Here is a 12,150-nt window from a genome sequence, read left to right as displayed (position 1 = left end):
GGGGGTGTCCAGGCCCTGGCAAGATGCTCTGATTAGCCCAGTGGGGAATCTGATTTGTTTATCACCCCCTAAGGGTGTTTCTCACCCCCATTAAGAAAACAGAGGGACATTACCTTCTACCTAATGAGTCTCTCTTTATCCATAGCAGGGACTGTAGCCAGCATGTGGTCTGCTATCTAATCCCCCCTCCCCTCTGCCTTGTGGACAGGTGTAATCCCTGCTTAGCAGGGAGTGGTGAGGGGGAGGGCGGGAGCAAACGGCTCTTTTTAAACAGCTTTTCCAAAGAAGGACATTAAGCTACCTGTTGATTTAGCTCCAAAAAGTCTGTCTGCCTTGGTTACCTCCCACAGCACAGACTGTAGTCTGCTAGCTAATGCTGAACTGCCTGTGTAAGGCAAAGGGGAGGGAGGAAGAATCTCTGCTTACCAGGGAGAAGCCAGGCAAAAGCTGCTGTGCCTGCAAGTCTCTGCTGAGCTGCAGCCAGGGAGCAGTGGGGAGGGGCCAGCCTTGCTGTGGAACACAGAGCATGCTGGGGGTTTCTAGTTAATCTTAAACCAGCAAGGGGTCTGGGACAGACACTGTATAAACTGGTTTGACCCAAATCAGTTAAGTCTGATACTGCATTCAACCTGGTTTATCTCAAACTGATTTCAGCCAATTTCAAACCAGTTTATGTGCACTGAACATCTGTTCTGTTACAGGTTTAAATCAGTTTCTGATCATTTAACCGGTTTATGTGTAATGTCTGTCCCTAGCCTGTATGACCCACTAAATCTGGTGTTCTTTCTCAAAAGATTATATGGACTTATTTCTCTAGCATCTCCTTTCTAGTTAAACAGCCCTCTCAACTTTTCTTGAAGTTGAAAGTGATAACATGTTGCCAGAATCACAAGAATGGCTTGTTTTGTGCCTGTGACTAACCACAGTAAAAGTAGAACTAGAGCTGGACAGGAATCACAGCTGGGACAGGAAGTGTTTATACTTAGGATAATAATAGCCATGAAATCTGGTCAGGCCAGCATTGCAGTTGCAGTGCAGCTAGACTTAATTTGAACTGGCAGGTATATTAAGTGTTGTTTAGTAAACTTTCCTGTTCTCTATCCTCCTTCTCAGCATGATGGAGAAAGGAGGATGAAGCTTTGCAGTTCCTTTAGGTAGAGTGTCTCTGCTATTAAAAGTGACTAATTAATGGACCAATTTGGAGAGGGGTTTTAAACAGTAGATTTTAGTTAGTTGAATGGATGCATAAATGCTAGTGATCAGACAAACCTATCTGAAAATGCATTAACTATGTAACACACAGTTAAATTCTACACTGCTTGCTTAGTGTCAAGCTGTGTCATTAGGATGAAGACATGAAGTGAAGGGCCCCGGCAAGCCAGCACTGGCTGGTATGTCTGGAAGGAGGGAAATGAATACATTCCGTCCCTGAAAACTGAGGGAAATCAACCTCTGAGGAAGATGATTCTGTGATATCCAGAAGAGGCATACATAGGCATCGTCTAATTTGTAGTTATAACACACCTGCTCCCACTGTATTATCTTTTGATCTTAATGGATTGTTTTTTGCAAGATAACTCATGCAGTCAATACCACATTGTGGAGAGACACCATCCATAGTGTGTATCCACCTAAGGCGTGGCAGACTGGTGCATGGCGGTTCCACAATTGCATAGGGCCTGAGGGAACCCTGCTGCTGTAAGCACTGGGAAAGCTTGTGAGATAATTGTCCACAAATTCCTACTTCAACTTACCCTGTCAGTTTTGTGAGTAGTTCAGTCTCCATAGCTTGAGTTCAGTTGGGTAATTGGTATTAAACAAGTATTGTATTCCTGTTCCCGCTGCCGTGGGAGCCCCTTGGCATCACATTCCTGTCCATGCCATTGTATTCAGGTTGATTTGAAAAGGTTAAAATGAAAGAAATGCATCTGTGCCTTTGATGTTAACATTTTCACAGATATTCTGTTCTAGTTGAGTTTCCCTTTAAAATGCTGGTTGAATCTGGCTTTCTTCTGTTCTTCATGGTTACATAGATAGTAAGTAGGGAAATCCCCCTACTTGTATTGTATGCTTATTTGGTTGCTTGCCTTCGTGTAACATGAACAGATGCTCTATAGAGAAATTGCTGAATAATAATTTTTATGCAATGTGCTACTGCATATTGCAACTGCATACATTTTTTTAAGGGGGAGAAATATGTTCCCTGTACAAGTTTGTTTCAGTGTAGCTTAAAAATGGCTTCAGAAGGACTATTTTTTAAGAGTTATTTCCATTTCCCTTCCTCCCTGTTTGTCCTTATTTGGCTGGAAAACCTTATGAAAAAACTGAAAATTGGCTTGAGATTTTCTCAGATTCCAAATGGGCAGAAGTTTTGAATCCCTGGAGAGAAATCTCCTTCCCTGTTTGTGAGTAGAGTGGGTTAGAAAGGATTATGCTATCAGAAAAAATGGTTTCAAATTTTAATGAAAAGGGGAATCGTTTAACTAAGTTTCCCACTTGCTCTACTCATCGACATTTTGGATTATTCAGTTTGTAACAAAGTCATATAGAAGGAAACAGTTCAGAATTGCATCGGGGGTAACTCCAGCGTAGGCATATTGACTTGATAATTAAAGATCCTTTGTCAATTTACCCTGGCTGAGGATATGAGCTATGTTGGCATATAGCAGATTTTGGCTCGAAGAATTAAAATCTGAATACAAATCTTAAAGATGGGAAAGCTTCAGTTACTTGAGATATCATAATCCTCCTGAGGTCCCTTTGCTGAAAAGAATGAAATGGAGACTATTGAAAGTTGGTTACAAATACTCCCCCTAACAATTAAAGTATAGCTTGTTCATCATAAGGAAACAAAAAAGGACATGCACATATTGTATTCTATAATTCATGGTAAAATTTGGGCTTATTTATGAAAATACCTCTTACCAGCCATTCTGTTTGTTGCAGACTTTTCTAAGAATGATAAACATTCAAATATCAGTTCAAGAATAATGTCAAGTCCAGCTGAGAGTATTCCAACAGGTAGGCCTATTTCTTTTGTTACAAGTTATCCAGATATACATACATTTTTACCATTTACAATTACTCTTCAACTGAACTGTGAGATGATTGTAAATGTTTGCACACTGTCAGATATCAGTTTTATCACAAGTCTCATCTTTTCATTTCTCTTTCTGTTTCTGTTTTCCTTTTTTTCTTTTTTTCATGGAACAACTCCTAGTGGCAAAGGACTTGTTGAGAGTGCCAACTTTTAATTAAATAAGAAAAATAAATCACTAACCCTTATGAAGAAACCTTAAGCTTCACCATAATGTTTCAGAAAGCAGAATCTGAATAAAGGAACCTAATGTTGTTTTGAAAATCATAAGATACTGATCATGAGATTTATTTTTATATGGGGGTGTGTATAATGATTTGTTTTAACCCTTGGAGTAGTAACAATGAATCTATTAGTAAGCAATTAGGAATATTTGTTGGGCAGGTAAGCATACAGTCCTAAAATTTAGGTGAATTGAGCAGAATGCTGTGTATTGGGTTCAATGAATTGAAAATTATTGCGTTTCTCTTTTTTGTTTTTTTTGCTTGTTTAAATTTTTTCTCCTTGCATGCGAGACAAAATAGTCTGTGATATGTTGTTAGAATACGTTTTATTAACCCTTTAACGTAAAGGGTTAATTTTTTTGGAAGTTTAAACAATAGTGTGTGCTTGTTTATCTTATTCAAGCAATATAGGTACACATTTTCAAATAATATAGGCACATAAATGAATAGATTGATTAGTTCTAAGCTATTTCAAGGTATTCTGGGGTTCTGGAGGAGGTGTTCTGCTGTGACTAGAAATCTAAGTTTGTGTTCTGGGCCAAATTTTAAACATGGGGTGAGCAGCTTCAATTCCTATTATACTGAAATAGTCTCTTCCTAACCTGTTGCAGCCCATGGAAACCAAGAGAAAGGCTTGCATTTGGCTCACTTTGAAACTAGATCTAGCAAAACATTTCAAGCAGAGGTGCACGGACACATTGGTCTGATTATTGGATCAGCACCAATATAAAGAAAATTGATTGAATGAGAAATCAAGAGCCACCACCCTGCACCCCCCTGGATAAGCCACAGCTCTGTGCCATGCCCCGCCTCAGCTAGGTAGCACCTGCCCCCTTCCCTCTCCCCTCCCTGTCTACCAAAACAGATTGACCAGCTGCATGCAGCTGTATCAGAAATTGGATTGGTATCAGCCAATATGCCTCCTTAAAAATTAGCTATTGGTATCGGTTCCCAAAATCTTTTTTGGTGCAGCCCTACATTCAAGTACTTAATTTCAAGCAGGTTAATAATTCCACCACTTTCAGTGGGACTATTTAAATGCTTCATTTTTAAGAATAGGCTGGTCTTTTACTAATTGGACCAGAGTGCTCTGCACTTATGATGCAGAACACACTGATGTTTATAGAAATGTTCCTATTCATTTCAGTGGTTCAGATCAAGTAAGTCAAAGAAATAATATGTTCAGTGTTTGCAGGGAGAAGTATGTTTTATCAGTTATTAACTCTCTAGTTTGTAACAGGAACAACTTATCAGGAATATTGGTTAATTAAAACGGTGGTCTCCGAAGTGGGGTGTGTGCACCCCAGGGGGTGAGCAAGATGATCCATTGGGGTGCGGGAAGAAAATATTAGAAATTCTATTTATATTTATATAAATATACATATATTGGGGGTGCATGCTCAAAAATTTTTTACTGATAGGGGTGCGTGATCAAAAAAGTTTGGAGACCACTGAATTAAAAGACTAACCATAAAAACTCTAGAATTAACTATAGAAAGATTGCAAATTTTAATATCAGCTTTTATAATCTATTATGTATGAACAATTTCTTAATTGCTTAAATCGGTAATGGCTGCAAAGGAAACGAGTTGATCAAGAATGGTAAAAACAAATAGCTATCTACACATTTCTGGTCAAAGCATGTACAGTTTGTTTTTTGGCTTTAACATTTATAATAAGGTTATTGATCCTTGGCTAATAAATAACTATTAATAATACTGTCCTGTTCTGAGGACTCCTTCTTCCTGACTTCAAAAGGATTACATTTACTTTTGAACTACAAATGCTCTGATACATTTAGAAAGCAGATCACTTAGAACTCTTAAGAATCATAGCAGTTTAGAACTGAATGTAAAGATACATATTTTACCAGATTGAAACCACTGGATGAAATGTATGGAGAAGAGAATATTTTAAGGTGTATTAAAAAGGAAAGGATAAGCAAAGGTTGGGGTATTTGCTGCAGTGCAACATGGTGCATTGCTCTAGCACCTTACAACTATTTCTGTCAAGAATTCACGTTTACTGTGGCTTTTCAGGAAGGTGTTACAATCAGTAACATCATATTAATCAGTTATATACTTTATAAGTCAGATGAGAATGTTCTTTTTCAAGAAGTTGGCCTCTTCCCATGAAGTTAGGAATGAAAGAGTTTCTCAGCAAGCTGCTAGAAAGGATTTTATTGATTCTGTATGTCTAACGAGATACGAAACCATGGTCTTGGTCATGTAGACTATTTAAGGTTCTGCTGTGAACACAGATACAAAGGATGCAGAGCCGATCCACCTTTTTTCCAGCAGAACGTTTGGTTTCTGGCTAAACAGTAGGGCTGTGCGAAACAGCGCCATTCTGTTTCGACTTGCATTTTGATGGGACAGCATTTCGTTTTGAGTTTTGTTTTGATTCAAAACTGCTGTTCTGTTTCATTTCGTCGAAACAGTTTTGTTGTTTTGACGCTGTTTCAACATTTTGCCCATAGGCTACAATGTAGACGCTTGAAACAGCCTGTAACTTTGTCATTTTTGGCTGATTTGGATGAAACTTGCAGAAATGGTAGCCCCTTCTGAGGGCATGAAGCCTGCCAAGTTTCAAGGAGATAGGTGAAGGGGTTTGAGGGAAACTGCACACCAAAGCCTTGAAAGCAAAACTTCATGTCACATGTACATATTAAGCCACAGCAGGGTCAAAACTGCAGGCATGCTAGCCACTGCTGAGGCTACAAAGCCTGTCAGCTGTCGAGGAGATCGGTGCAGGGGGAGTCTGAGTTCTGGGGCCCTACACCTCTAGGTGCTGGAGGACAAAACTCATGTCATGGGTGCTTGTGGGATTGTGTGCGTGTTAAGGTGCACCCTCACTGGCTCTGGGGCCCCTACACAACACGGTAGTGTGCCCCAATGAGGGGTCCTCCTCCTCTACAGCCTCAGTCTGGTCCACCACTGCAAAGGGCAGCAGGTAAAAATAACTTAGTGACTCAGCAGTCAGCACCAGTAGCACCAGCAGCATCTCTGGTAGCCTAGCCAAACTTTCACAGCCTTTCTTTTTATAAGGGAAGTGAAAGCAAGAAGTAAAAATCTTGTGTGGGATATATGTTACTCATCGTGTGTGATGGTTTATCTTGTGTTTATATGTTTATTATGAAAAAAACTTGAACAGTTAGAGAAATACATCTTAGGAAGCTCTTGGGTTGAAAAACCCTTTGTTAGGCTGAGGAAGCACCTGCAGTTTTTGTGCCTACTATCCCTTCCATCCAGGACCAGTAAAGAAGCCAGAGGCTGGCCTGGCATGCAATGCAGGCAAGAAAGCCAGTCAGTGAAAATGGAAATGGAAATGTTGGGGGGTGAGGGACAGGCTAGGGTGGGGGGAGAGGAGAAGGGGGATGTAACAGTGCAGACGAAAGTGCAAGAGGTGCCTGGGGAGTCAGATGTCTGGCACGTTGCAGTGTGTCAGAATCCCACTGTCTAATCCTATATTATAGTTTCGTAGTTGGGCGGGTCAGAAGGGACCTGAGCAGATCATCAAGTCCAACCCCCTGCCATGGCAGGAAAGAGTACTGGGGTCAAACGACCCCAGCAAGGTGTTCATCTAGCCTCCTCTTAAAGACCCCCAGGGTAGGAGCCGGCACCACTTCTCTTGGAAGTTGGTTCCAGATCCTAGCCGCCCTGACCATGAAGTAGCGCCTCCTGATATCTAGCCTAAATCTACCCTCTGCCAGCTTGTGACTGTTATTCCCGGTCACTCCTGGCAGTGCTCGGGGGAAATTTCGCACAGCTTTACTAAACAACTATTCATGAACATAGTCTGCTTTCTAGGGGGAAAATAGGTGTCCTTGAAAACGTCTCCTCTGAAAATATCCAAACTTTATTCTAAAATATTAAATTAATATTTTTTTGAAAGGGTGACATTTTTCCAGGGGAAACTGGTCACATTTTGTTTCTATGGGTTTGGGGGTTTTTTGCCCAGGTTCTAGTCTAACTCAAATACAATAACTACATTTTTCCTGCTCAAATTTCCTTCTGCCACTAAAAAAGTAAGTTGAATTTTTTTTTTCAGTTTTTGATATTACCATGTGTAATATCATTAAATAATTAAATAGCTACCATATTTCACTGCAGGTGTCAATGGTGAGTGAAATTATCTTGATGAGTTATTTTCTATCACATACCATATAACTAAGTGATTTGGGGCAATTACTGGTGAAAATTAATTATCATTCCTATTAAAATTGTTGCTCCTAGCAAGAAGAATCAAAACGCTAAAGCTTGACTATTGTTTTCTTGTTGAGTTCAGGGTTTGAATTATGGGTGACCTCTGGGGGGAGGGGGGAGCTGAGCCCCCACCTGTAAGAGTTGAAAATCATAACCTGGGAGGCTCTCCAATTTTATTAGGGCATTGTGATGGGCAGCCCAATTTTTTTTGTAGACCCCACTGAAGAGTCAAAGTGTAATGTGAACCCTGGATGAGTTTCAATATATTTGTTACCACCTTATACTTTCTTCTGCATTTTGGGGATATAATACAGTTGTACTGTCCCTTTTCATAAGTAAGAAAAATACCATGCATTTAGAAATGGAAGTGCATGCTTTCCTTTTATTGACTGGACTATATGAAAACAAATGTGCAGCTTAGCATTTCTCAAAAGTATTCTAATCATCATTTTCCGGCTTGGGTGCATAAATCTAGATTTTAAAATTCATATTTAGGCTCAAAAATAAAACAGTTTTTCTGATAGTTAAATGAGATAAATCTCATTTAGTCTTTCTTTTCCCTTTAGTTTCCTTTAGTGCTTTTCTAAACATAGTACTGTAGAACATCTTAGTAGCATTTCACAGGATGTGACTAACAACTGTCACGTGTGGTTCATTCTCCCTCTTCATCATTTTTTCTCAGGAGATGACTTGTGGGGTGTGTGAATACATGTGTTCTGTGTTGCTCTAAGTATTTATGTGTAAATGTTTCTCCATACTTATTTCAGAGAAGGTAAGTCAAAGAGGTATCTTTTTCATTTGAAGCAGAAGATAGTAGTTTAATGATGCTCCTTATTTCCTTGAGAGGTCAAAGATTACAGAATGAGCAGATCCTAAGGCCCCTCTACATGTGCAGGTACAAGCATGATAAAATCTAATGCACAATCCACACAATTATGCTCCCTACCATGTACGTGGTAGGAGGCATGATTGTGAGATCGTACATTAGATCCTATTGTGCCTTATTGCTGGTACAGGGGGAGCCTGATCCTGGGTTGCCCCTGAACTGGCAAGAATCTGGCTCCCATGCCTGGGAGCCCCTCGGCTGACAGGGCTCCCAGCTGTGAGAGCACCACATGCACCCCTGCTGCTGGGGAGACTGCAGCCAGTGTGATCCACACACCACTGTGGGGTGACTCCATACAGCCCCATGGCTGGGACACCACGGTTGTTGTGATCTCCCAGCCTCTGGGTACCCCACGCACCCTAGGGAAGGGAGGTCACAGCAGCACCTTGCTGCTGCCAGGACCAATAGTTTTATATAGCTGCAGATTCTGGGTCTTGGCATCCATGGGGTGCTACTGGGATCCAGTGTCCATGCTAGGCACAGCGGGGACTAGAGTCCTGCAGCTGAGTGGGCTCTGTGTCCTGGCCTCAGCTGCAGGGACTCTGGGTTGCGGCCGTGTGGGGTTTAGCCAGGGCTTCCAAGTTGTGTCAGATGTGGAGACACTTGGTCCCAGCTGTGCTTGGGGCACCCCATGGCTGGGAGATCGCAGTGGCTGTCATCTCTCAGCTATGGGGGACTGCCTACACATGCAAATTTATGTAGTTTTGAGAAATAACTTTATAATTGGTTGGACTTTTTAAGGTGGCATTGCTAATTTGCACATGTAGGTAGTCTAAATTTATTGTGCAATCAACCAGGTCATTGTGTAATAGATATACTGTGTAGAAGGGGCCTAAGAAAAAACTTCTTTTCTGCAAACCTTTGCAATAAAAAGTCCATGCTTAAGGGGTGAAGGTTTTTCCATACACATTTCTCTCGCTTTATGTGGTATATGCGTTTCTGGAAAACCGTGCATAACTTGAATTCACATAGAGGGAGCCCAGTTTACAAGGTAACAAATAGGGGTACATTTCCATGGGAGGGAGGGAGTGGGGCTGAGGCTAGGAAGGGGTGGGGGGAGGGGCACAGTGCAGCCCAGTGGCTGCAGGCAGGTGGTATTGGCCACTCCTGGGGCTGCAGCAGGGAGCAAGGTGGAGGGAACTGACAGTGGGTGCGGAGCACAAGGTGGTGGCGGGGGTGGGACTCTTGCTGCTATGTGTACCCTGGGAGGGCTGCGAGCTAGGGAGCTACACTGGGCTTTTCCCAGGGGGTGTGTGCCCCTGGATCTGCACATGGGACCAGAGCAGGCTGCCACTGCGGGCTGGGACTGGCGGTGGCACTGGGCTCTTCCCAGTGGTGGCCTGGGCCATGCTGTGCTCATGGTGGGTGGTGGTGGCTCTGGGAGGGGAGGTTGGCGGGGTACAGGGAATTTTAGGGTGGCTGCAGTCCCCTTCCCAGTGCTGCTGCCACCCACCCAGAGCAGAGTGCAACCCAGCAACCCCCCCACCACTGGGAAGAGCCCGGTGGCACCACCGGCGCCTGCCCTCATCCTGTGTGCAGATCTGGGGGCACACGCCCCCCAGGAAGAGCCTGGCGTAGACCCACCAGCCTGCAGTCCTGCTGAGATGAGTGTAGCAGAAAGAGCTGTGCCTCCCATCCCGCATCCACTGACAGTTCCTACCACTTTACTCCCTGCTGCAGCCGCGGGAGCAGCTGATGCCACCTGCCTGCAGCTGCTGGGCTGTGCCGTGCACCTCCCTGCAGATGCCATCAGCAGTGGGGGCGGAGCTGGTGCCCCCCTATATTCCCCCTACCAGTTGCATATGTTTTACACTGTATTTTTCTATATCTACCAGGGTATTGCATTGGGAGACTTCAAACTTTGAAGTGGTACATCTGTTTTAAGTATGATTCTAAATATTGACTCTGCAGTCGTTGGGATGTTTCTGTTTGGCAAACTCATTTTGGCACCCAAAAGAACTTGTGACAGTCTGGTAATATTCTTTTTAGATATATCACTGAGGTTATCCATGGTAAGACAAAAGACTGGACTTCATGATCATCAGCTTCAAGGAGAACTGAGAGGACGACTCCGCCTCCTGGAAAATGACAGCAGGGAGGTCATGGCAGCTTTTAGTGTAAGTCATTTCTACTATATTTATGAAAGTGTTTTGGATATTTTTGGTAACAAGCTAAAGAGACCAAAAGCTCCACAGATGGGCACTGTGACAGATTACGTGGTCAGTAGATCTTTGCAGAGGAGAACCTATGGCATGTTTAACAGTAGGCTGTTCACATTTACATGTTGACAGGGACTACATCTTCAATCTACCTTCAAATATATAAATTAAGATGCCAGTGCTCCTTTCCCTTACTTGGCAGAGAGAAGAAGTGGGCATAGCTGGGTTTAGATAAATGAAGGCATGAACAATTGGTCCATGTCATAGATCTCCCCTTGTTTCCCCTATCATTCAAGAGTTCTGACTCCCACAGCTGGATCTTCTGGACTGCTACATGCAAGACCAATGATGACTTGTGTCTGTTAAACACAGGAGTAGCAGAAGTACCCTTGCCTGACTTATATATAGTTCTAATTTGACAAACATGCACAACTCTTGGCAGAAATTAAAACAAGAAAAATCTACCTATTGTGGGGGAGATCCTATACCAATTCTGGAGCATTGTTCAATTCAATGATGTGAAAAATGTGAGGTACTTATGTTAAAAGTATAACAGGGCTTGAAATGCTTTTCATCCTGGAGGTATGTGCACTGCAGATAATGGATGATGAATATTTAGATGTAAATTCTTTGTACATGTGGCTTGACCTGGGTGAAAAAAAAAAAAAAAAACTCAAAGAAATGGTAGTTACTTACTTATTTTAATGAAAATAGCATTTACAGAAGAAACCATCAATAAGAAAAGGAATGTGAAAACAGGAAACTTTAATAATTACATAGCTGTGCTACTAACATGTGTATTTCTGAATCTCAGTAAAAATCAAGACTGACATTGTTGCACAGGCCTGCCACGCCTGAGTTGGATATATCCAACTGGAGAAAATAGGCCACACTATTTGAGAAATTAAGATGAATTACTAATGTGAGTGACTCTTAATATGTTGCATTAAGCTAATGTTGGATACCAATAAAGAAGTGGGGGGATAGTACAGGTAATCACTAGAATAATTCAACTAATGTGTTAATTGGCTTTTATGCCCATTTGAAACTATTGTTTATCAACAAAGTTGCCTGGAACATCTGCTTCTAAGCAAAAGGTGATGTTTTCTCACAGCAAGTTAGTTGTAAGTTTACATTACACATTGGAGGATAAACCCATTTTTGTTTTGTAGCTCAGATGGGTTCTGACTGATACCATGGGTCTAAACACTCCCAAACAATAGGGCTCCATCAAATATGCTGAATAGTGAGAGTTTTCAAAAATTATTTTAATCATCATAATTTCACTGTGCTCGTCAGTCATCTCCAAGATTATTTCATCTTCTGTTGCCTTCTTTGCCTGGTTTATATTCGTATTCTTTTGGTATTGTGAATATCCTATCCCTTCTCACTAACAAGACAAACAATGCAATCTTAGATACCATTCATTCAGTTAATAGTATTGAATTATCATATTTCATGTGTAATATCTGTTATCACCAGACTGGCTGCCATTGTCATTTCCACAGACATTGTAAACTATATTTTCTAGTGTGTTTTTCTGTGCAGTTGTAGAGTGTGTGTGGGGGGGGGGGGGGGG

The 12,150-nt window shown here is 41.8% G+C and overlaps 1 protein-coding gene across 6 annotated transcripts in view; it reads left to right on the top strand.

Annotated features, from left to right (window-relative positions):
- SH3TC1 (SH3 domain and tetratricopeptide repeats 1) overlaps positions 1-12,150 on the top strand; it is a 92,072-nt gene that overhangs the window by 16,059 nt on the left and 63,863 nt on the right. For 5 of the 6 annotated variants that reach the window (XM_019526379.1, XM_019526382.1, XM_019526377.1 and 2 more), the window contains 2 exons: positions 2,947-3,021; positions 10,402-10,529. In XM_019526379.1, coding sequence (XP_019381924.1) covers positions 2,947-3,021; positions 10,402-10,529 — 203 coding nt within the window. Of the gene's footprint in view, positions 1-2,946; positions 3,022-7,281; positions 7,349-10,401; positions 10,530-12,150 lie in introns of those variants that run through there. The other variant, XM_019526383.1, reaches the window with a different exon arrangement.

The sequence above is a fragment of the Gavialis gangeticus genome, unplaced genomic scaffold (genome assembly GCF_001723915.1).
Source record: "Gavialis gangeticus isolate Ggan-Ray unplaced genomic scaffold, GavGan_comp1, whole genome shotgun sequence".
Lineage (NCBI taxonomy): Eukaryota > Metazoa > Chordata > Crocodylia > Gavialidae > Gavialis > Gavialis gangeticus.
The sequence above is the reverse complement of the archived record's forward strand: the minus strand, read 5'-3'. Positions and strand labels throughout refer to the sequence as shown.